The 21,955-nt window shown below is 50.7% G+C and overlaps 5 protein-coding genes across 5 annotated transcripts; 1 reads left to right on the forward strand and 4 right to left on the reverse strand.

Annotated features, from left to right (window-relative positions):
• Positions 1-437: 437 nt before the first annotated feature.
• Positions 438-1,688, reverse strand: COL26b_013362 (uncharacterized protein; the record flags this gene model as incomplete). Its single annotated transcript, XM_053185979.1, has 2 exons — positions 438-1,553; positions 1,608-1,688. The coding sequence occupies 2 exons, from the start codon at positions 1,686-1,688 to the stop codon at positions 438-440; spliced, it is 1,197 nt and encodes a 398-aa protein (XP_053030079.1).
• Positions 1,689-9,047: 7,359 nt separating this feature from the next.
• Positions 9,048-11,430, reverse strand: COL26b_013363 (uncharacterized protein; the record flags this gene model as incomplete). The annotated part of the gene is made up of 4 exons (XM_053185980.1): positions 9,048-9,482; positions 9,682-10,520; positions 10,609-10,675; positions 10,750-11,430. The coding sequence occupies 4 exons, from the start codon at positions 11,428-11,430 to the stop codon at positions 9,048-9,050; spliced, it is 2,022 nt and encodes a 673-aa protein (XP_053030080.1).
• Positions 11,431-13,701: 2,271 nt separating this feature from the next.
• COL26b_013364 (uncharacterized protein) lies at positions 13,702-15,214 on the reverse strand (the record flags this gene model as incomplete). The annotated part of the gene is made up of 7 exons (XM_053185981.1): positions 13,702-14,034; positions 14,094-14,223; positions 14,408-14,462; positions 14,530-14,666; positions 14,728-14,899; positions 14,955-14,982; positions 15,047-15,214. 7 exons carry the CDS (start codon positions 15,212-15,214, stop codon positions 13,702-13,704), a joined length of 1,023 nt encoding a protein of 340 aa, XP_053030081.1.
• Positions 15,215-16,578: 1,364 nt separating this feature from the next.
• COL26b_013365 (uncharacterized protein) lies at positions 16,579-17,784 on the reverse strand (the record flags this gene model as incomplete). Its single annotated transcript, XM_053185982.1, has 1 exon — positions 16,579-17,784. The coding sequence occupies one exon, from the start codon at positions 17,782-17,784 to the stop codon at positions 16,579-16,581; it is 1,206 nt and encodes a 401-aa protein (XP_053030082.1).
• A 3,816-nt stretch (positions 17,785-21,600) lies between these two features.
• COL26b_013366 (uncharacterized protein) lies at positions 21,601-21,814 on the forward strand (the record flags this gene model as incomplete). Its single annotated transcript, XM_053185983.1, has 1 exon — positions 21,601-21,814. A coding segment is annotated over one exon (214 nt), but the record flags the coding sequence as incomplete, so codon positions are not given.
• Positions 21,815-21,955: the final 141 nt, after the last annotated feature.

Raw genomic sequence — 21,955 nt, forward strand, 5'->3', positions numbered from 1 at the left:
TGTGATTTGTAGACTTATGGTCATGGTTTATCGACCTACGCGATAGTCACAAGTAGCTGTACGTGGGCTTCATCCTAGGTTTGACACCACATTACACACGATGTTTAGATGCGTGCTGCTGTTCATTGGACGGGCCAACTGCACTTTCATGCTTCTCAATGATTCGTCTTAAGAACTTCCTGTGTCTCTGATTTATCTCTTCTTAATGATGATGATCGCTTCTCGTATTGTTCCAGCCCAAGAATTGCACCCGGCGATGAGAAAGAAACCCAGAGCACTTCTTCACTTCCCACTCCCCCAGTCAATCTTGACTTTTGGGTGATTACACCGTTGCTTTGCGAGCCCAGAACCCTGCAGCATCCCTTAGGCTTTGTCCTGAGATCCTTCATGGCTCAATATCCTGCTGATCTTGACTCAGTGCATCCAACGTGCCGCTATCATAGAGGTTTCTGAGTTTGAGACTGAATGTCGTGAGTCGCTGCCTTATCCACCTTAGCTCCTAGAACATCCTGGTCTCTGATGTACTCAGGCATCTCAACTCGGCTGTCTGATGTTCCTGGGAATCCCAGAGGAGGACCTCGGACTTGCTTCTCTGCCGCATTCGTGGTCATATCCGTTGTCTCGCATGCCTCCTTTGCGGGCATTCGACTGATCTCCCGCGCGTCTTGGAGAAGACCAAGTCCTAACTCTGGCTCATAGCGAAGACGACCAGTGCCGCATTGCTGCAAGTACCGAAGGACGCGGCGGTATGCCCTGAAAATGGGGTTGTTCTCCCATGAACGGATCTCGTCGGCTTCCAGGCCCATCTGAAGCTGTGCTTTGTACCAGATGTCTGCCTCGGGGCAGTCATCCTGACGTTTGTTAAGTCTCTCGGGGTTCGCGATGATGAATGCGATAACAGTAATCTCATCGATGGGCAGTTGTCCCCTGAAGATCTTCAAGGCCTTTTGTGTGACAGTCTTGAACTCGGGGGAGGAAGCAAGACGGTTGAGATACACGTCCATTGTGACACCCGGGACGGTTAAGATGCTGCATACCCGTAGTTTGGTGTGGCGAGGGAGTACCCCGTTCTCGGCGTCGGGCTTGAAGATGAACTCTGCAAGCTCCGTGGCCGTGTTGAAGTGGGGCATAGTACCAACTGGTTGCGTCTGCGATGCTTTAGACACTGCCGGAGAGACAAACTCCATAGGGTCCTCCAGTTTCTTCTTCTTAAGCTTTGGTGTTCCATCTGCAGGGGAGCTATTCGACGTCTTGGTACGCTCGCCACTTATTTGGCCATTTGCCCTCTTTTCACCCGTCGTGACAATCTGCCCCGCTTGGTGCTTGATGGGCTGCTGGGTTCCTCCGAATTTGGATCTAATTTGGGTGCCTGAGCCGGGCACAAACGTCTTCCGAATAGGAGCAGAACTGCTGTCCTTCACCTTCTTGTCAGGCAGGGATGCCTCTGTGGTCTTGCCTCCGACCCTGGCCTTTGCCCAAAACGGCAAGGGCTTCGCAGCAGATGGTCCGCCTTTTGACTTCGCTCCTACCTTCGACGGAGCGGCTGACGTGTCCTACAAAGAATGATTAGAAGCCGTAGCATAATATCTGAGGGAAGGTACAACTACCTTTGGTTTGAAAACCGAGTGAGTATGGCCCTGTGAATGGGGAATGCTGGGCTTGACGCTGGCTAAGGAGGGAAGTGCCATAGTTGATGTGTGCGAACTTGACCAAGGATTATGGTGAAGCTGTGCTATATGCGAGATATGCGAAGCTAGTTTAGTGTTCTCTGTTGAGGCGCGCTTTTTGCGTGTTCCAGATTGGGGTTGGAAGGAAAGGCGGCAAAGGTAAAGATTGAACGGATAGACTTTTATTGATGATGGTGCCTTGAGTTTGAATTTTGAAAGGTGCGATGTTCTGACAACCCAAGGCAAGTGCTGCACTGCGTGTTGTGATGCAATGGGGAGTCAGATAGAGCCCCGGTTTGGATGTTCCAAGGATGTGAATATGAATCTAGAACAGAAGGCTTTTTATCGTTAGATTTCCCGTATTCGAAGGTGCAAGAGTCCACTAGATACTTACCGATCAAGATAGAAGTACATTTTTGCGTTCTATTCAGGAAATGGAAGGCAGACTATAGGGTTAACAACCACCGGGGAAGGTACGACCAGTATGCAAAAGCTACACGAGATAGTGGGCCATATCCTTGATGTAGATTAAAGCGTTTTTTAACTATCAAGGAGATCTGGAGTCTACTATTGAATTACGATGCTGTGGGTTCCTCTGGTGACCTTTCTTTGAAATTTTAGCAGTCTCTTGTTGTTAGGAGTAACTTTTCCTCCCTCAATTACACATTATGTAGCATGCTATTTAAAGGGGTTTCGTTGGATACAAAGACCAAAATCGCGATGACTCTTCACCTCATCAATGACTCTGTAAACGTTGATGAAGAATGCGACAATGAGCCAGCTGCCCACTTGGCAAACTCAGCCATCCAAAGCCAGCAGAAGATGATCGGTATCAATGCAATCAACACCCACCAGAGCTCAATCGTCAACCGTCGTCTAAGCCAGCGTTGACATCGTGCGCCAAGTTTCCTGCGGTGAGAGCAAACCGACGTGCCGTACACAAGACAGCCCAGGCCCGGCCTCGACTCGCATTCCATGTGTTCTCGTCGTCTTTGCATCAGGAGTCTGGCCAGCATTAGTCAACAGGCTGCGCGTTTGCAAGTGAGAGGGAATGCATACGGCACGCTACCCCTGCAAAACCGTAGATCGCTGCCAAGATCGCATCGCTTATCGTTGGGACACTCGAGATGTAACATCCGGCGTTCCATCAGCCATTCCACCTTCAACCGGACACCAGTGTCCACGAGGTAGTAAAAATAGCTGCTGGTGTGCTTGAGAGAGAGCGCATCGGGGTAAATGAGCTGCTTCGATATGAGGAGATGGATTTCCGGAGGCAAGTCGGTGAACCCGGCATGAGTGCTATCCGCCGCCTTGCATTCTGAGTGCCGGCCTCGGGCGTCTGCGGGGTCCGGGGTGGGTCGTCGGAGAGACACGGAAGACTCCATTGTCGGGGATGAAACGGGGCAACGCCGCGTTGTAAATGAGGTGATCTAGGCTGGATACCGGTGCGCGGGTAAAAGGCAACACTTCTTTGTCGGGGGGAAAGAAGAACAAAGGTTATCTAACGTTGCTATGGGTTGCGAGGGCCAACCAAATATGTAGCCAGAAATCCTGCTGCCTTCGAATGATGTTTTGGAGACACCTGTAGCGTGGCAGCGCTCCTAGCGCGTCAGATACGAAGTTTCAGTCCGTCCGTCACCGGGGGAGGGGCAGCGGTTTTGCGTTGTCAGCGTCAGGCACACTCCTAGTGTGGCTGGTTTCAGGAGCCGCTTTGCCGAATTCGGAATTCAACGTGGCGCGGTCATCAGGCAACATTCCGAGCTGGAAGGATGTTCCGCGTTCGCCTAATTATGCGCTGGGGCCTACTTGCGAATTGTAAAAAAGGAGATGGTTCTGGTCACTTGACTTTTCAAAATTGGGTGGAATTCCACGGCATGCTGAATTCATGGGCTGACTATGCTCTATGCCATCCACAGAATCTGTAAAATTGGTGATACGTCAGTACACGTATTGACCTTTTGACTCGCGCAAGCCTGTACAGTGAACAAAATAAAGCTGTAAATCAGGAAGGGTATAGACGCAACATTGTGCAAATGATGAACTCCTGATCGATTCCAGGTCACACGCTTTTAAATAGGCACTGCATGACGTGAGACTGAGAGTCGATAATCCCGACATGGAGTTGTCAAAAGAGGGCAAGCCACAGTGGCGTAAAGAGGCAAGAGTGTGGCTGATAGGCCTGTCACGTGTGTCCCATCGAGTGCGGAATGAAGCCATTACGAGAGTATACTGGGTTTAGCGAATCATATATCATTCTAGTAAGTAAGGATAAGAATGGGGCAATGCCAGCTTCTCAATTTACTGGCGGCATTCAGTACTCCCTTCATAGAGGACCTGTTCTGCCAAGTAATTCAAGCATCACATTATCTAATCGACCGAAGTCTAATATGAGCGGCCTTATTGGAGTATCTCAGCTTTTGGGACTGGAGTTGAAGCCAGACCCGCCCATTCCGCTTTCTAGCTGTTTCCAACAGCTTACAATAGCCTTCATTGTATTGTAAGATCCACAATCGCATGCTTTGTTCAACTTTTTCAGTCTCCGGCCGAATGGCGTCAGACCAGAGATAATTCAATACCAACCCCCCCGAAAGACCCGCGGTCGGAACATCGCCCATTAATGTATTTTCCCACGAGAGAGAAGCTTTTGAAACATGTCGATCAAGCTCTCACCGCTGCTGATGAAGTCTCGAACTGACTCCTCGTTGTCCCGTTTTCGAAGGTAGATGGAGTTTTTTACTGCTTCGGATAATTTATCATCGAACGTTTTGAGTAGAGTAGCAAAGTCCTCTGTCGTGTTCGCATGCTCATCGTTGGGTGACTTTCCATAGCTGCGACAGTCCTCGGTCGCGTCCGTGAGCAACTTTCCAACAGACGCCAGGTCAAAGGCGAAGGAGAGGAAGAGCAGAGGCCGTTTTCTCGGATTCCACAAAGTGATGTCATATCCTGGCGGAATATGGTGCTTTGCCGCATCACTCTGATTAGAAACGATACCAGTTACTGATCGCCTTCTAAAACTCGTCATTGCAAAGCGATCTCGCCACCCTTCTTTGTTGTTGGCTTCCGAGCCCTTCCCTGAATTTTGTTCGAAGTCTCTTGGCTCTTCTACATTCTGGGCTTTTCTGCTGCTGTCCGATTGAGACCTGTAGTGGCCTGAAGCCTTTGGACTCCAGATTCGCAGAGGGATAATCCGATCGCTCGTGTTCTTGAACCTTGATTTTGTTTTTGAGAGCCTCGAATAAATATTTGCTGTCCAAGTCGCGATCTCGTGCGGCCTGTTCAGGACTGTGGTTGGCGCTTTGGCTGGAGAGGCAGCTTTTTCTTGCTTCCTGGGGCGCATTATCAATTCATCAGATACAGCGCTATCAGAAGAACCTTTCGCTTTCTCTATCGCTGGAAACGGCTGATGACTGCTTGAACTAGGAAGACTATGCAGTGAGACTAGGTTGGCAGGCTGAAGGCGGTGGGTTTGCGGCTCTTTGTCTCCCTGGAGGCTTCTACGAGGAAGCGGAATCGGAGGGGGTAGCTTTGGGTAAATGTACTTGGCCGGTTTAGGAGAAGATCGATCGTTCTTGTTGTTCGTTTCGCTGTATGTGTAAGACTCCAAGTCGTCTTGCGGATCAAGTATTTGATGTGGCGTAATCTTTTCATGTAGCAAGAAACGAATTGTGGATGGCGGGGATCGCGGACACATGCCATCTTGACCCTCGGAAGAATTTGAAGAGCGAATATCATGACGTCCTGGATCTATCTTCACAGGTGAGCTGTGGCCTCTGTTCGATTGTCGAGCTATGGTATCGCTCGGAATGGAAGATTTTGTTGCGATGTCCTGGTCGGTTTGCTTGGTAGGGCCTTTGCGAACAGTTACAGTGCTCCAAGCTGCAGATGGAACGTCTCCGGTAATACCAGGGGTAATGTTATCTACGAGCGCCGAAGAGCATTGAACTGACGATTCGGCATCACACTGATGCTTATCTTGCCTCTCCGAGGGATGACTGAACTGCCGTAGCCAGCCATGCGTTAAGACTTCTGTTATTGTTGGGCGTTCTTTAGGCGATGGGGCCAGAAGGTCCCTCAGAAAAGCCTCTGCCGCAACTGTCATCTCGCAGTATTTCAGGTTCTTTATCGAATATTGAAGTTGACCTGCAACGTACTTCTGTGGCAAAATGAAATCTGGCATGAACGGTTCCGTCGTCAACATCATGAAAGCCACGGTTCCAAGAGACCATATATCGGCAGCATAAGGGTGGCAGCCATCTTGAACGATACCGAACATCTCAGGTGTAGCAAATCCAATTGTTCCTTGTCGGAGCGTGCCCAGAGTGGACTGATCTGGACGCAAACGTTTGCTAATGCCAAAGTCGGAAATCTGGACCAACCAGTCAGGACCTGGCGATACCACAAGAATATTCTGCATTAGGGTTTAGTAAATTGACCATGACAATTGGTACGTATATAGCCACGTACTCCTGGCTTCAGGTCTCTATGCGTGAAATCATTCTGATGCATATGGCGAAGACCTTCTGCAAGCTGGCGGGTAATCACCTTCGCCTCCTCCTCTGGAATGGGCTCCGAGAGATATCGTTGCAGATCGCCGTGTGGCAAATACTCCATAGCAATAAAGATAGCCTTAGGGCTGTCAAACCAACCGTAGGATTGGACGAATGACGGTGTGTACTGTTCGTCAAGATCAGCACTGCATACATCGGCCAGATGCTGGCCCCTTGGTATCAGGACTACTTACACGCTCTTGAGAAAATTTCATGACGGCCTCCAACTCTCGATAGTAGTTGAAATTCTCCGCTATGGTGGTATCGATCGGTATAACCTTAACTGCCCTGACCGTCGGGCCATGCCGCTTTGCTGGGCGCTCGCATTCTTCAAGCCATACCTTCCCATAGGCGCCTTGACCCAATTGTGTTTTTCGTGTCCATGTTTCCTGTACACGGACTTTCCATTCACGTCCAGATGTCCCACGCTTGTAAAAGGTGTGCTGAGTACGCGTATGATTTCGGGAAAACGACGTTTCGAGTTTTGAATCCTTTACCAGGTCTGATGGCGGAGGCATGTCGAACCGTGCGGGGTCGCCCATAATGCGCATTGCCTAATAAGTTGATATCGCGATCGCGTCCAATGCTGAGACGGTATTCGTTAGTGGCACGACATTCACAGCGTTGACGGAATCCCTTGCACTTACAAAATCCATAACAATTTCGATCAGACGCTTCGTTCCTCTTCGATGGGGGAGGGTGGGATCTTCCCAGCCTTTTCGAGGCCTACGCGCGGGGCCTCCGTCTTGACCGCCAGCCTAATCAAGAGAGCTGCCTCATTATGGGACCTTGGGGCTGATTTCGCCAACGATTGCAGTAGCGGGACGCAGCCCCGCCAGCCCACACCAGGCTGAGCACGAAATGGTGCCTAATTACGGACATTCCTCCTCAAATAGTTTGCTGGCAGATTTATCCCTCATACTACCTCAAGCGGGGTCTTGAGTTGGACCGCGATCTCAGCGACTGGTCATCAATGTCAGTTGAACTACTTCTAGCTGCCGTTTCGGCAGCAGACCTGTGCCTCAAGTACGTACACAATACCACACCATACGACAATGACTGTGCTGAGTAATGATGCAGGTATGGCACAACATTGATCGAAGCTTATCGAGACCTCAGGGGTGCCGATGAAGCTGTCCAGTCAAAGACACTGATCGTGGAAGCAATTTGGAATAAAACTGCGATACAGGTGGAGTTCGTCAAGAGAATAGCCAAAGTCCTTGAGGAAGATCATTGTCGCATTCATCTCGAAGTATTGGAGGTTCTCAAGAGCAAGTTGATCTTGGCTATCTCGAAAATCAAATCAGTGGTCAAAACGGGGCCCAATCCGTCGGTCAAAAGGTGGAAATACACACGAGTACGAGAGGCCATTGACGACTCCATCGCACAACTCCAGCAATGGCAGAAAATTTTCGACCCGACTTGGTATTTGATCCTTCGAGTGGGAAACAGGTTGATAGACGATGAGCTGTCCAGACCTGGTGTAGCAGACTTCGGACATTCATCCTCTTCAACAGCTTCAGAACACACGAAGGCCAATACAATTACTTGCGATGCAAGCTACAACCTGCCTCGCCTAAAGGCCGACACCGAGGACTTGGCGAAAAAGCTTAAAAGAGAGGATATTGACGCGTTTGGTCTTCTTCCTTGCAAGGGTGTCATCAAGCAGAAAAGCCCCGAGACAAGAAAGCTTGCGTCTATGAGCTTAGCGTTCCAGTTACCCTACATCGATACAAGCAAAGCTCCTGTCAGCTTGAGAGAGTATCTATTACAGGATCGCAGGTTCAGTCTGAGTCGAGTGGTTGAAATTGCAAAACAGTTGGCCAGAGCCGTCAGCTTCATCCACACTTTCGATTTTGTCCACAAGAACATCCGCCCTGAGACCATACTTGTCTTTCCGGATCACGAATCGAAAAGGTCTTCTGAGCTTGGCTTGGCATACCTCCTTGGTTTCGACTCTTTTCGCAACGTGAACTTCCACACACTAAGGGCTGGCGACGACGCATGGGAGAGAAATTTGTACCGGCACCCAACGCGCCAGGGTTTTCAAGCTCAAGAGACGTACATCATGCAGCACGACGTCTACAGCCTCGGGGTTTGTCTTCTTGAGCTTGGGTTGTGGGACAGCTTTGTGGAATACAACTCCGATGCGGGCGAGACCAGCAGTAAAACGGCGCCAGGGATGGAGCTAGGGTTGAGCCTGGCCGATTTCAAATTCCAGTCAGGCAATATTGAGCAAACGCAAAAGATCAAGAATCAGCTGGTGAGCCTCGCGAAGGCTCGGGTGCCGGCTCGAATGGGTGACAAGTACGCTTCCGTGGTAATCACTTGTCTCACTTGTCTGGACGAAGACAGCGATGATTTTGACGGAGATGATATGCAGGACGAAGATGGAATTTTGGTAGGGGTAAGAGTTATTGAGAAGGTCTTGATGAAACTTGGGGAAATCAGTCTGTGACGACCGATAAGGAGCAAGACCTTGGTCTCTTATGGACATTTCGTCCTTTTAATGACTTCCGAATTCGATATAAACGTTGATTGAAGGTTGATTGCGCGAAATGGTCACATCCATCATATAAACCTTGTGTTTTGCCACGCAAGATATGAGATATTTGTCGTAGCTCATAGGTGGATCGATTGGTGTTCCTTCAAGACTATCCGCTACATGGCCAACGACTAGCATACACTTCCTATACTGTCTCGCCAGAACCTTAGTGTCCACGAAAATACTTCAAGAGCGTCCGGCCTACGCGCGACCTGTTCAAGTCCATATCGGCTTTGAGACAAAACACCACACCTTCCTGATCATCCATTGATTGGTACCGCATTCCCATTACACCCCGGAATCGTTCTGAAGGTTGGTGGAGTCGTCACAGGAAGGATAGACCGGCTTGCCTGTGGGATTCGTGTTTCCAGGCCACAAGTTCTTGCAATCATATGCCCAACTGTTCCAACTGGCACAAAGCATATGGGCTGCATCAAGGGCAGCTGAGTTTCCCGGAGGCCAAATCCCGTTTGCTGCCTTTTGACGCTCCAAGATCTGCAATGAGAGACCGCTAGACGCGTGTGCCGCAATATGACAGTGCATCAACCACACACCGGGGTTATCGGCCTTGAAGGCAATGACAACGTGCCCCTCCGCCGAGACCAGTACCACATCGCGGCGGGGGAAGTTGACGTTGGTGAGCTTAGGGTGGAAATTGTCAGGGTCAAAGTAATTGTTGTCGTCTTGTTGTACAATGGCGAAGTCATGGCCGTGAAGATGGATCTAATAGCGACTTAGCCTTTTCAATGTTCTGAGGCTGTCAGATTAAGGTCAAAACTTACTGGGTGTGGCCCAAACTTTGGATGGTCAATAACCAGATAGACCTGAAAATCACGGTTAGTGACAAGACTATTCACATTCGGTTCCAATGCAACGAGCCGCTACACTTCAAGATTCCGGAATTCGACAGTTATGCGCTTACCCAATCAGTCTCGGTGTAGTTCTCCGGCACAACAACCCAACCGGTCGGCCACTCATCGCCTACATTGTCTAGATTCAAGAACGTAGGGTTGCCGTAGGTCGTTTGGAACGGCGTCACATCGTTGTTGCCTTCCCCTTGGAAAGCAAAGAACGACAAGGCGTATTTGTTATCGGAACCCTCGGTAACAACATTGAACACCTCCCCTACCTTACCATTCGCCGGGCGCTGGACCTGCCACTGCAAAGCGGGCTTCAGTTGATCATTGATGGCCTTATCAGATTCGGCGGTATCGACATCCCATGCATTGGTGGAGGGGTCAGCTGTACTGGTCCTGTCGTAGCGGAGAATGCCCGTCTTCATGTAGTTGTCTTGGTCCCCGATGTCACGGTGAAGTGTAGATGAGCTGGCAGCATACGTACGAATCCAGAAGTTGCCGTCCTTTGGAAGAGGGTTGGACGAGGGGTCCGAGCTGTTGACCACTGGTGCTGCCTCGACAATGACATTATATCTCTGGCCGATCGCAATGGGAATTGAGGTGACGGTGAAGTTTTCAACGGGAACGAAGTCGGCCTCAACCACTATTAACTTGTGGTTATCGATTGAAAAGACGAAAGTATTGTCGAAGGCGGTGTTGATCAAACGAAGGAGATATCGCTTTGCCCTGGTCGCTGGGTTGGGATCCGCGTCATCAAACGTAATCTCAAAGCCACGTGGAATCTCTTCGTCATTTTGAATTTTGCCGCCCGAAAACCGAGTTATGTTGCCGTATCCACCCAAGAGAATATCCTGAGTATCTGGCTTGGCGTGTGGAAAGATGAATTGGAATGCACTGTTATTCGCTGCGGTACCAGTGTCAGCCGTTTTCACGGAGCGGGTCGGACTAGCAGATAGCATCAAACAAGTCAACAACAAAAACAATTTACCTACCCCAATCAGTGACCGTAATTGGTTCGATAGCAACGTCATACGGGTAAGAGGTTGGGCCATGGATAGTCTGCCAGTTGCTAGTCAGCCATGATGTGTATAATACATACAAGATCGCCATTGAAGAGCAGCCAGAAGACTTACGATAGGGGCTTGTAGTCCATCGGCATATTGCACGGAGTAATGACTGTGGTACCACGAAGTACCATACTGCGTCGCGTTCCATCGGTAGACAAACTCAGACTGAGGGGCAATGGGGCACTGCGTGAGGCCATTCACACCGTCCATGTGCATGGTCTCCCACTGCCGGATGCCATGCCAGTGGATACTAGTTCCGTTGTAAGCAAGAGAGTTGCGCACGTGGATTTCTACGGTATCTCCCCAGCAGGCTTCAATAAGCGGACCAGGCCAGGAGTTATTGAAGACTTTGGCTTCACCGAACGCCAGTCCGTTGGCGTTAATAGTGTCGTCCGTAACGTCGAGATAGTATACGCGTGTGATGCCTTTAGGGGAAACACTCTCATAGTCAGTGGTGATGTTGTATTCCTGGCCTGTTTGGGCGTTACGCAGCCAACAGCTTTGGTCGTCGGGAGTTCCACATGGCTTGAAGCCAGGCATGTTCGAATAGTCGCAGACGAATTCATCGATGTTGCTGCCGGGAGGCCTGAAGATGGGATGCCCAGGTTCGATACCGTCGATGTCAGGCCGAGACAAGCCAAACTTAGCTCCTATTGGGTATTGTGACCCTTGAGTAAGGAAAGGCGATCCGAACAGCGAGTTGGCAACATCAGTGACAATGATCCAGACATGGCGAAGGGACAACATGTTGGGTTGTTTTCATGCAGCTCAAAGAACTGCCAAGTGAGAGGGAGTAGAGCCTGGTCCACGAGCTGTGCATCATGAAAACGCTCATATAGGGGACTCAAGCGATTTTAAATCGTATCCAATTGAACTACTCTAGACCACTTCAACAAAATCAGAATCATGAATTCTAACGTACGGAGAAATCGTCCTGGAGACGACAAATTGAGGCTTGCAAAGGGCGAACTCAAAATCGAAAGGGCTTGCGCTGGAACTTGGTGGCGCTTTTCGTCACATTCGAAACCGTCTTTCGAGGGGGCGCTGCCAAGGAATTCTTGTTCGGCATCAGAATTCCATCGCGATGGCAATCTGGCGGCGAAACGCAGATCAAGACCTCAGAGCCGAGCAAAATCGAGGGCCATTTTGAAGTGCATTCACACGGGCCTGTCAGAGGTACTGTGGACTTTGCTGAAATGACCATATGGAATCTTTACCATCGGGAAAATTGGCTTTAGGCGTCCTCTTGATTCAGGATGGAAATCACGAGGTGGAAATTCGGGCCTCATGGCAACTCCCACCGGTCCAGCAAAAGGGACGGGCCGGCACGTGGGCGCCAAGCAATTAAGGGCGGCGTTCCGTGCCGCAATGAGACAACATCAGAAGAAAGTTTATGCCGGTATTTTCACTGGCCTGAATGCAGCCAGCCAACCGCAATGACCTACGGATGCAGGTGAGGGGTTGAACGGTCGACTCTCAGCCAAGCGCGCATTTGAGCAGCTGAAAGATTTCAGCTGCCCGCGCTTGTTTCAAACTGGGTCAATAGTCTTCGTTCTGGAGCGTGGAAGACAGAGGCGGGAATGGGGGATTGCCGAGCCAAGAGCAAAACGTTGGCACGCAAACGTCTCACATTGATCTCCAGCCAATCAAGCATGCCATTGCATGTTCTTTTCCGTGCCATCACGTCCTGTCAAAACGTCCAACCAGTTGTTTCGGCCGATAGACATCGTGCGATGTGTCTCAGTGTCTCCTTCTCCCGCGATTATGCCAGCGGGCTGCCCATAGTGGGCGAGGTTGACAAGAGACTTTCTTCTGATACTATGCTTCGGCGGTATCGAGCAATACTTGACGAATCTCGTAGAAGAACCCCCCCCCCCCCTGAATCCTGCTGTCTTTTACGGGGGATCAAATTTCCGCAGCATACCCACATTGATCTTCATCAACGAAGGGTATCGTTAGTCAGCGGCCATGGCATTCCCGCTGACATTTGATACGATCAGTTACATGCGGCCTGAAGTAGGTGCTGTCAAATGGATCGCGATCAAGTTGGAAGAGTTGGTTATGCTTGGAGTCGATGATAGAGGAGCACCTAACAAACCTGGGACCTCGGCACGGACGAGATCAAAGTATTATGTACCTACACGCATACTAAATTTGCTAGAAAGGCCCTAGTATGCAGACCAGCCTCCTTGTTGCATGCTTACCTAGACGCTGTATCCGTACAGATTTTCAAATCAGGATACAACATCACTGCAAGGCGTTCTTCAGAATGCTACTCTGTACTCCGCAAAGTCCATGGGCCTTGATACGAGGCTTGCATTGATGAGGCGAGACCGAAGTGTGGGTTCGGAAGAGGTTTCGTCAACCCGGAAATGCAACCGTTTTCGGTTTAGCCAATGAAGTGGGTTCAATCAAGGGCCGCGACTTGGCGGAAAATCCATTTTTCGTAATGGCCCACCGTCCCATCAATTCCTTTGATAAGAGGTTCGTCGGCTATCAGTGACTGAGTGGAAACGGGGCAGAAGCGAGCAGCAAAACGGAGAGAACAAGGTATATGGCCAGATTACAGCCTGTGCCAGCTGTCAAGCTTCTTCGGTGGGCAAAGGCAACGTTGATCCAGTCGAGATGTCAAAGAAGACACAAGTTGGGAACATGGATACTTGACGTTTGGAACTAGGGCAGCGAAACCTTGTCTTGGTAACCACAATACTTTGTTGTTAAACTATAGTACATTATCTTCGTGGTTTACATATCTCTCATCAAACGCGCAGTCTCTTCCAGACTCCTGGGTATTGCCTACTTAGGTATATCCTCTGTGAGCCTCTAATGATCTCGCAGACCAATGCACCGAGAACCATGTTGATCCGGATCAACACTCGGGTACAGAGCGGAGCTCCAGAGCTCGCGCATAATCTGCTCTCCGTGGCATGCTCTTAGACGAATCTTTGCGCGGGCTACTCCGTCTTCCTTGACGAGGGCCAACGTAGACGTCGGATTGCTGTTCCCTGTTCAACCGATTTACCGGACCTCAACCTTGTACTCGCTTTTGACCTGAATGCCCCCATTATACCTCGCTTGATCGTCGAAGCTGCGATCGTCGCTACGGTTGTCAGCGAACGCGCTGGTCTGGTTCCCCCCCTTCGGCTTCACGATGTGCTCCTGGCTACCAACCGATCCGTCGTCGGGAATTCTCTCGTGGTCTTCCCTCAAGCGCGACCGCTTGTGGTTCGAGCCGGTACCGCCGAAGGTGACGAGTCCGGTGGGGGTATGGCTGTTCGCGGTCGATCCCTTGTGGCGGCTGGGGAAGAGGGGCTTGATCGAGGGCGCGTTGGTGCAGATGATACCGATAACCTGCAAGTCAAAATGTTAGAGAAGCGCCCCCTGGTAAATACAATGCGGGGAGTTCTTACGGTTTCACGGATCGACCAGTTCAGACCCAGATCAAGTCTCTCGGGCGTCTGCAGGCAGATGATGCAGCGGAGAAGGGTGCAGATGACAATGAAGAAACCGGCGCAGAACATCAAACCGAAGGACAGTTTCCTGGTATGCTGAGTTAGTGCATGCCCCAAAGCGTTGGCAACAGTCAACTGAACCTACCTCTTCAACGTGGTTTGCAACCTCCACAGGAGGGGGATCGGGATGTACATGATCAAAATATCGGTGCTTTGGAACACGAAGTTAGCCCATGAACTACGGATGTCAGAGATGCAGCAGTCAATCTTACAAAACATTGGTTGTGACCAGCGCGTAGTACTTGGACCTATTCTGGGTACAATCATCTTCAGGCAGGTGTTAGTATTGTCATACTTGATTAATCAAAAGATTGATCAGGAAGTTGTCACGTACCTCCGGCGTAGGGATACACCTGCCAAAGCCTGTGAATCGGGCGGCAGTGACCGGTGATGACTGCAAGAGTTGCCAAGTACGCGGCAACAGTGATAACAGAAACCACCTTGACCAGGCGTTCCTCGGGCAGAGACTTGCTGCACATGGTGTCAGCGACTACGATATTCTGTAAACTCTTCCGAATTGGGGCTGGCTTACGTGACCCTGAAGAAGAAAAACAGCATGATGCCCTTCAAACTCCAGATCAAGCTGACGTAAATGTACCACGCCGCGAACAGCCACTTAGCGCCGGTCTCGTGACTCTTGTACTCTTCGGGAGTCAATGTGAGGGCAACTGCATCTGTCATGCCAGTAATGCTTCCCTTCTCGACTAAGGTCGCGGTGTTAGAGCAGTTACGAAGTCGTCACGAGGGTAGCGCAATTACCAATGATCTGGCACATCATGACCTCAAACTAAGGGGTTGTCAGCCAAAGTCCCGTCGCGACTCGCGCCCACTCGCTGTGTCGCATGACATACTGTGAAGAATAGAATGGCTGAAATCGCCAAATAATCGTCGCCTTGCCATTTCCAGCCAACCATCTTGCACCGACTGAAGACGCGGAGAAACAGGACGAGTATGCCGATGGCATATTCCACCCACATCTCAATGACGGTGGGCCATAGAGACTCTGGTACCAATCCCATGTTGGCTGCTGTGCGGTCGCGACCGTCTTCCTGCTCACGACAATCAAAGAAAAAGATGAGTAAACAAGGTCTAAAATGTCCGGCCAAAGACTAACGCAAGGTGGAGGGGAAATGTCCGACTGATGATGGAGGTTTATCAACAAGCAGGAGGAATCTCCAAACAATCCAAATCGGGACGATGCAAGGTCTTTGAAGTGCAATTGCAAAACTCGGACGCTCTTCCGGGTTGGCCTTCAGATTCTATTCGGCAGTTGCGATCGACCAAGCACCCGGTTCCTGAATCGCGGCAGCCTACGGCAGGGCCAATCCAATACGAAATGAATGTGGGCTGAGGTGGTAATTTGAAGTCCTACGGAGACAGCTCCGGGGGTTCCTGAGGGAATATGGAGCTCAATGTCAGGGTCCACAGCGAATGTATCGGCCGTTGGCGAGTATTACCCCTTTCCTGTTTTCTCTCTCTCTTTCGTCCGGGGAACACTCGACACCCAACAGCTCTTTGCAAGAGGCTTCTAAGCGACGAGATCAGCGAAAAATTTGCCTAAAGGGCGATGCCGTGAAATCTCACAGTGATCAAGCGAATAAGTGTCACGTCAGGGGGTCCAGTTCGCACTGACCTCCGGATCGTGAATGCGTTGCCGCCAGTGGCGGCGCTGCAAGGAACATGGAAGGTTGTGGTATCATTTTAGAAGACGAGCTCCGCTGCAGATACTGCACAAGAGTAGCATTCCTAATTACGCGATCACGCAATGACAATATGCATTCTGGAGTTGGTGGACTCTGGATATGTTTGTTGGCCGTTGAACCGCGAGTCTGGGACGTCCGTGTTCCGTCGACTCCATTCCCCAACTCGAAGTGATTGTCAAGTGATCTGACCTTTTCGTCTAATTTTGTGGTATTCGTGCAACCTTGTAGGTTCTCGCAAAACATGGATATGTTCATTTCTGCATCTTTCCAGTCATGGACTGCTCCGGCCGGCAAGTGCGTCGTTTTAATACCCAAAGTGGAGAAAGCTGGAGACGGTCTCTCCCGGGGAGGGGAGCCGGGAGATGGGTCTTTTGCTGGGGGCCCCTGTTAAACTTCTGACATACACCGCCAGCCGCTGAACTCTATTTTGACCAGGACTGACTCGCTCGACCATAATACACGGGAGCTGATTGGCCGGAAGCATGGAAGTGCTGTTATGGAAGCTCTTGTCTTCGTGTCGAACTTACGTGTACGGATGAACATGGTTGCAGTTGCATAGATTGGATCAACCCTCCGTTTATGACGCGTTGTGCCAGCAACAATCTCTCGACACAAAGAAGTGTGAATGGAGGCATCAAAATTTCGTATCTTCATAGATCTAATCGTATTACATTACCAGGTTACCACTCAATAGGCTGGGACGGAATGGGCTTGTCGAAGAAGGACGGGAGCTGCGAAGCCTCCACCACCTCGCTAGCGAATGACGGGTGATCGTCGTACGCCAGGAACCCTGTACCGTCGTAGCAGCCCACATATTCAGCGTCCATCTCCTCACCCTTCAGGATTGCAACGTCAACCCAGAGCAACAAATCACCGCCCTCCATAACTCCACCAGGTCCATACGCAGCGAAAAAGTCCTTCCTGAGCTTGACGTGGACCTTGTCGTAGCGACCGATGTACTCCATCTTTGAGAGATCCAACCAGAAGAGGATCTGGGCCTGGCGAATGTAGTCGAGACCAGGGAAGATGGAGTTGGAGTGGCCGTTAGTGTGACCGTTGGTGCCGTTAGTGCCGTTGGTGTGGCCGTTGGTACCGTTGACACCGTTGGTGCCGTTCACGCCATTCGTTCCGTTCGTAGCGTGTCCGTTGACAGCGCCGTTCGTCGCTCCGGGTTGCTTGTCGCCGGCGAAAGCATGGCAAGCTCTGGCGTTGACCATGCCCTTCTCGGGGCCAGCGTTCATGACGTTAGTAACCCATTGCTTGGTCAGGCCGTCGAAGTTCTCGTTCCAGTGTCCGCGCTCGTTATCGTTCATGTAGCTGTAGTCCTGGCCCTCGACGACGAAGTTGATGTTGTCGGGGAACTTGGAGACTCTGACTCTGCCGGACCGGATCTTATCGGTGAGGGGTCTCGGTGTAGGGACGGCGGGCAGGGGAGACTCGAACTTGTCCTCGGGGGAATCGGGGGTCATGCGCGAGCGGTAGGCACCCCAGTAGCCGGTCTTCGCGGTGAGGGGGATGGCCTCGCCGCAGTGGCCGAAGCCGGAAGCTTGGGGCTTGTTGGACTCGTACATGCCACGGGTGGCGGGGATGCTGACGGTCTCTCTCCAGAATCCGGCATCGGCAGGGAGAGCGGACCAGAAGGCGGCGGTCTTCGGGCTCTCCCACCATGTCTTGAAGGCCTGAGGCGAGGCCCAGTAGCTCATCCAGACCTTGGAGGGGAGGTCATTCTGCTCGAGCTCCTCGACATGAATCGCAGCGCCCTTGATGAGTTCGTCGAATCGGTTGATGAGGGCAAGCTTCTCCTCCGAAGGTGAGTCGGCGTGGTACTGGGCTCCGAAAATGGACACCGTAAAGTGGTGGGCGGTAGGGAACTTGGAGCGAAGCATGGTTGCGGTTTCTCGGCAGGAAGAATCGGCTGATAATGACAGGAGTTACTACGATACCCGGCTGCTGCTTGACGTCCGGGCCGCTTGGGCTTTATACAAGTAATGTTCCATGTTCATCGCGGGTAATGCTTACCCGCGATGCGCCCTCAAAGCCCACCTCTGGCGGCCATTGGTAATGAGACGTTCCTGACTGGAAAGGGCCGCCGCCATCTCGACGGCTTCAGCGCCTGGGGTAAACCCTTTGTGCATTCACATATCAGGCACTAGTGGATGTGCAATGTGGCACTCCTGGTGGGCTGTCCCCAACGCAGAAAGCCCATCCGTGCTCGAGCCCAGTCCCATGAATCCCAGATCCTGCGACTGTTGTCACCGCCCACAGTCCAGGGCCAACACGGTAAACCCATCCCAGTTTACGACAAATGCCGCTGGTGGCTGGCGGCGGGGGATTGGGACTTCGCTCCGTTTTGGGTCGATGCTCCCGCTGTCACATTCCCCGACTCATGTACGTACATACGCGAGTGAAGCGTCCGTGGGTCTGCCTCTGGGGTTCGCGGGAGAGATCAACGCTTTGATCTCCCAATTGAGTTCGAGATGTGGGGGCTTGTTTTGTTGTCTGCCTCCCCCTCGCTGAAATTCTTCAACGGCTTCTGCCGGATACTCGGTCTCGAGTTGGAACATGTCTGCGATAAAAATGTCTCTGGGACCAGCTCAGTAATTTTAAGCGTCGAGGTCATGGTTTACCTAAGTCAAGGGGAGCAAGAAACTTGGCAGTAAGTGGGAATATCCATTTGATTGTCCAGGGTCGGTGCTCAGTCCTCCTCTACGCGTTCATCAATGTTTGCTTAGAGAGGAAGCAAAAGATGTGTCCAGTTTGACGGAATGGAAAGGAACGATACTGCTTCTTCAATTTCTCTGCAGAAATGCCGATTTAAGAGTGTTCAGAGGTGTTTGGCTGTTTTGAAAATAACTCACTGGCGCAGTAACATGCTTAAATATGCTCAACTTACCACGCATGTCCCAACCTAACTATAAGATATGCTATTGAAATCCTCGGGCCGCTTGTTCATCTCAAACATGCGTGAATGATCTTTCTGAGGTCGGAAATATAGCTAGAGGCCGATTTGGTACCTGAAAGTGTGCACAGTCGGTGATAGGTTGGTCAAAATTCCTGCGGTTGCCTCCCCAAGGCCTCGGGATCTCGCTAAACACGTGTGTATGTACGGTAATGCAGGTAAGAAAAAGAAAGCAAACTGCATATGTCCTGGCACCTGCAATATTGCTCGTGGCAATGGCCTGATGACCCGGAAATTTCTGCATGTTATCTGCGCCGTCAAGCTGTCACGTTTGCCGAGGTTCTTATCTTGGAGTCTATTTTCGCCATTGTCACAAGCCACAATCTCCATTCCAGTGTCTACGTAGCCACAGTAATCAGCCACGAACTGGTCATGCACGGACCCAATCCTCCTCAGAGACAGCCATGGAAGACCCAACCCCTCAGTACTGAACGTTCAATGGTCTTAGACCCAACTCATATTCTATTCATCAGCAAACACGACCATTATCTTTGCGAGAACCAGGTTCTATGTGCAATGGGCAAAATGTAACCCACAGCTTTATGTTGAGAGACGGGTGGTAAATAGCTGCAAGAAAAGGAAAGGAGCGAAAAAAGAAAAATCGAATTCAATTAACACTAATTGGGGGGGTTTTGCAGTTGCTGCGCTTAACAGTCACGCGAAGACTGATCGCTACCATCAAACAATGCCCAATTCCTTTGCTAATTTAGTAGAGAACCTCTGACATTGCCGAGGTCAAGGTGACCGCCGCGATAAACCTTGCGACCAACAACGCACATTCAACAAGAATAAATTCAAGGGTTGCCCCCCTGATGCCAACACTTACTTTTCTGTTCACGGTTTAGGCAGAATTACAACTCACGATGCAACGCGCAAAAGATGTATATGGATGCCTGTTTCTTGCATTTCGCAACTAGCGATGGCTTTTTGGTAGAGAGTGATGTCATTGAATTGTGACTTGGAGAAACAATAAAGCTATATGTCTAAGTCTTACTCCATCCAGAGGCTGTGCGTTGCTTTTACAGCTTCTTTAATATATCGTACATGCCTCGTAACTCACGGTAACTACTTGGTTCCGTTCTCAATAAATGTTTCCCGCAACATTACAGCCTCTAACAGCGTGAGCGAGACACTGGAGGCAACTCAAAACCTTGCCTGCCTGTAAGTTAGGCAGTGCGCTCAGAATATCCTCTAACTTACGCAGCAGACTGAGTAAATAGCCAGATTCATACCGACATATAGATACTGGCGTGAAAAAACATGCGACCTCTCTTTTGCTGGGTCAAACACCAGAAATACAGAAGTATTAGCCAGCTGTTTGTAGACGGAGCGCAATTAACGCCTGGCCATGCGGGCTGATATTGCTAGGGCCTAGCTCAAAAGATTTCACATTCTTTTCGTGCATCTGGGCCTTAGCCATTTTGAACACCTTACTCGACTTATACCTGATGTGCCCAATAGTCTCAAGAACAATCAACTCGTGCTATTTGTACTGGGTCAGACACTCATGCAGCGAGTTGTAACCGGACATATGTTGACTTCGCGCGAGGTTCAGTCACTTCGTACTCGGCGTTGAAAAGTTTAGCTTGTCTTATTCACAGGGTTCTTGTCAATTAGAGGGTTGACTCCCCAAAGCGATCTGATCTGCAAAGATAGGAGTGTCATCGCGCAAACAAGAGACACACGAACATTGATCGATACTTAAATAGCAGCGCTGCGGCGGATCCAAAGTGCCCCGCGCTATGGCCACTTATACTTCTGTGGCGAAGTCCGACCACCGCAGTATCTCCGTGTTGACGCTAGGAACCTGCCGTTTATGAGATGTAAATTCACTGAAGGAGATTGAGATCAGTAAGCGAGAAGAAGTGGTAGCGGGCGTTACTGACAGAAATATCATGATGACGGACAAGGAGGGTTAGACTCGAAGGAAAGAAATTTTCGGCATCGCGCATAAATATTCACACACGGCACCAACGATAGGAAAGCCAACTGAAGTACGACAATCGGAGAAAACTGCGATCGGAATGCTACCCATCGACTGACAGGAGAAGTTGCATATGTTGTATCGGCAAGGGACAGTGAATCGGTGTTCGCAGATTTGGCAAGCTCCGCTCTCCTGAAGAGTCAGCCGAGAAATCAGCCGAGCAATCAGGCTCCTTCCAATTACCTTGGCCTAAGATACTCATTACCAGTCGAACACAAGCCATCAGGCACATAGCAGGGCCGGAGATCACGGCAGGCTTCGCCCATAAATTAGTGGGCCGTAGCAACCATTGAGCAGCAGGCTGCGAAACGGAAATAACACTAGCCCTCTCTCCGGCTGCACGAAGAAGCAGGCTGTAGGCACCCCATGTTGGAAGACGCAGGACGTATGCCTTGGCAAAGGGTAAAGTAACCAATCAGGAATCCTCAAAGAATCATGGTCCTTAGCAACTCGTCACATTGAAGCCAATGAACTTGTGGGAATACCTGCAGGTAAAGGGCGCAGCCTATTCTCCCCCACTCAACGCCAACGCCCGACCCATTATGAAAGATGTCAGACACTTGTACCACGGCCTGCTCTTGAGGCAGATTTGCAAGTGCTCGAGAGAACACCCCCTCCCCTCCGTTGCCTTAGGGAGGGTTCCCAAATCCGACCTTACTCCAGCACCACACTTGAGAATTTCAATTTCGACCGTTGTGAGATTATTCTGAAATCTGCAATTGAGCGGGCTACGTTACCAGCAGCCTGGTCGTCCTCACGATGACTACCGATCAGCGACCTCGACGTCGCGAAGATTTTCGAATTGCTGTGCTGTGCGCGCTGCCCCTTGAGTACAATGCTGCCACTGTGGCCTTTGACGAATTCTTCGACGAGGATGGCGACAAGTTCGGAAGAGCTGGCGGGGATCCCAAAAGGTACACTACTGGCCGGATTGGCAAATACAACGTCGTTATGGCTCTGCTTCCCGGCATGGGTGTCACGGGCTAGAGCCCGGCCGAGATCTCCGGCTTTGCCGGAGCAGCTACCGAGATCCGGCTCCGCCGGATCCACTATTCTGCTGTAGCACACCGCCTAGCCCCGGTCTGCATCACTGCTGCTAGGCGCCTATCCCTGT

Source organism: Colletotrichum chrysophilum (assembly GCF_026319265.1).
Source record: "Colletotrichum chrysophilum strain AFK26 chromosome Unknown scaffold_224, whole genome shotgun sequence".
Lineage (NCBI taxonomy): Eukaryota > Fungi > Ascomycota > Sordariomycetes > Glomerellales > Glomerellaceae > Colletotrichum > Colletotrichum chrysophilum.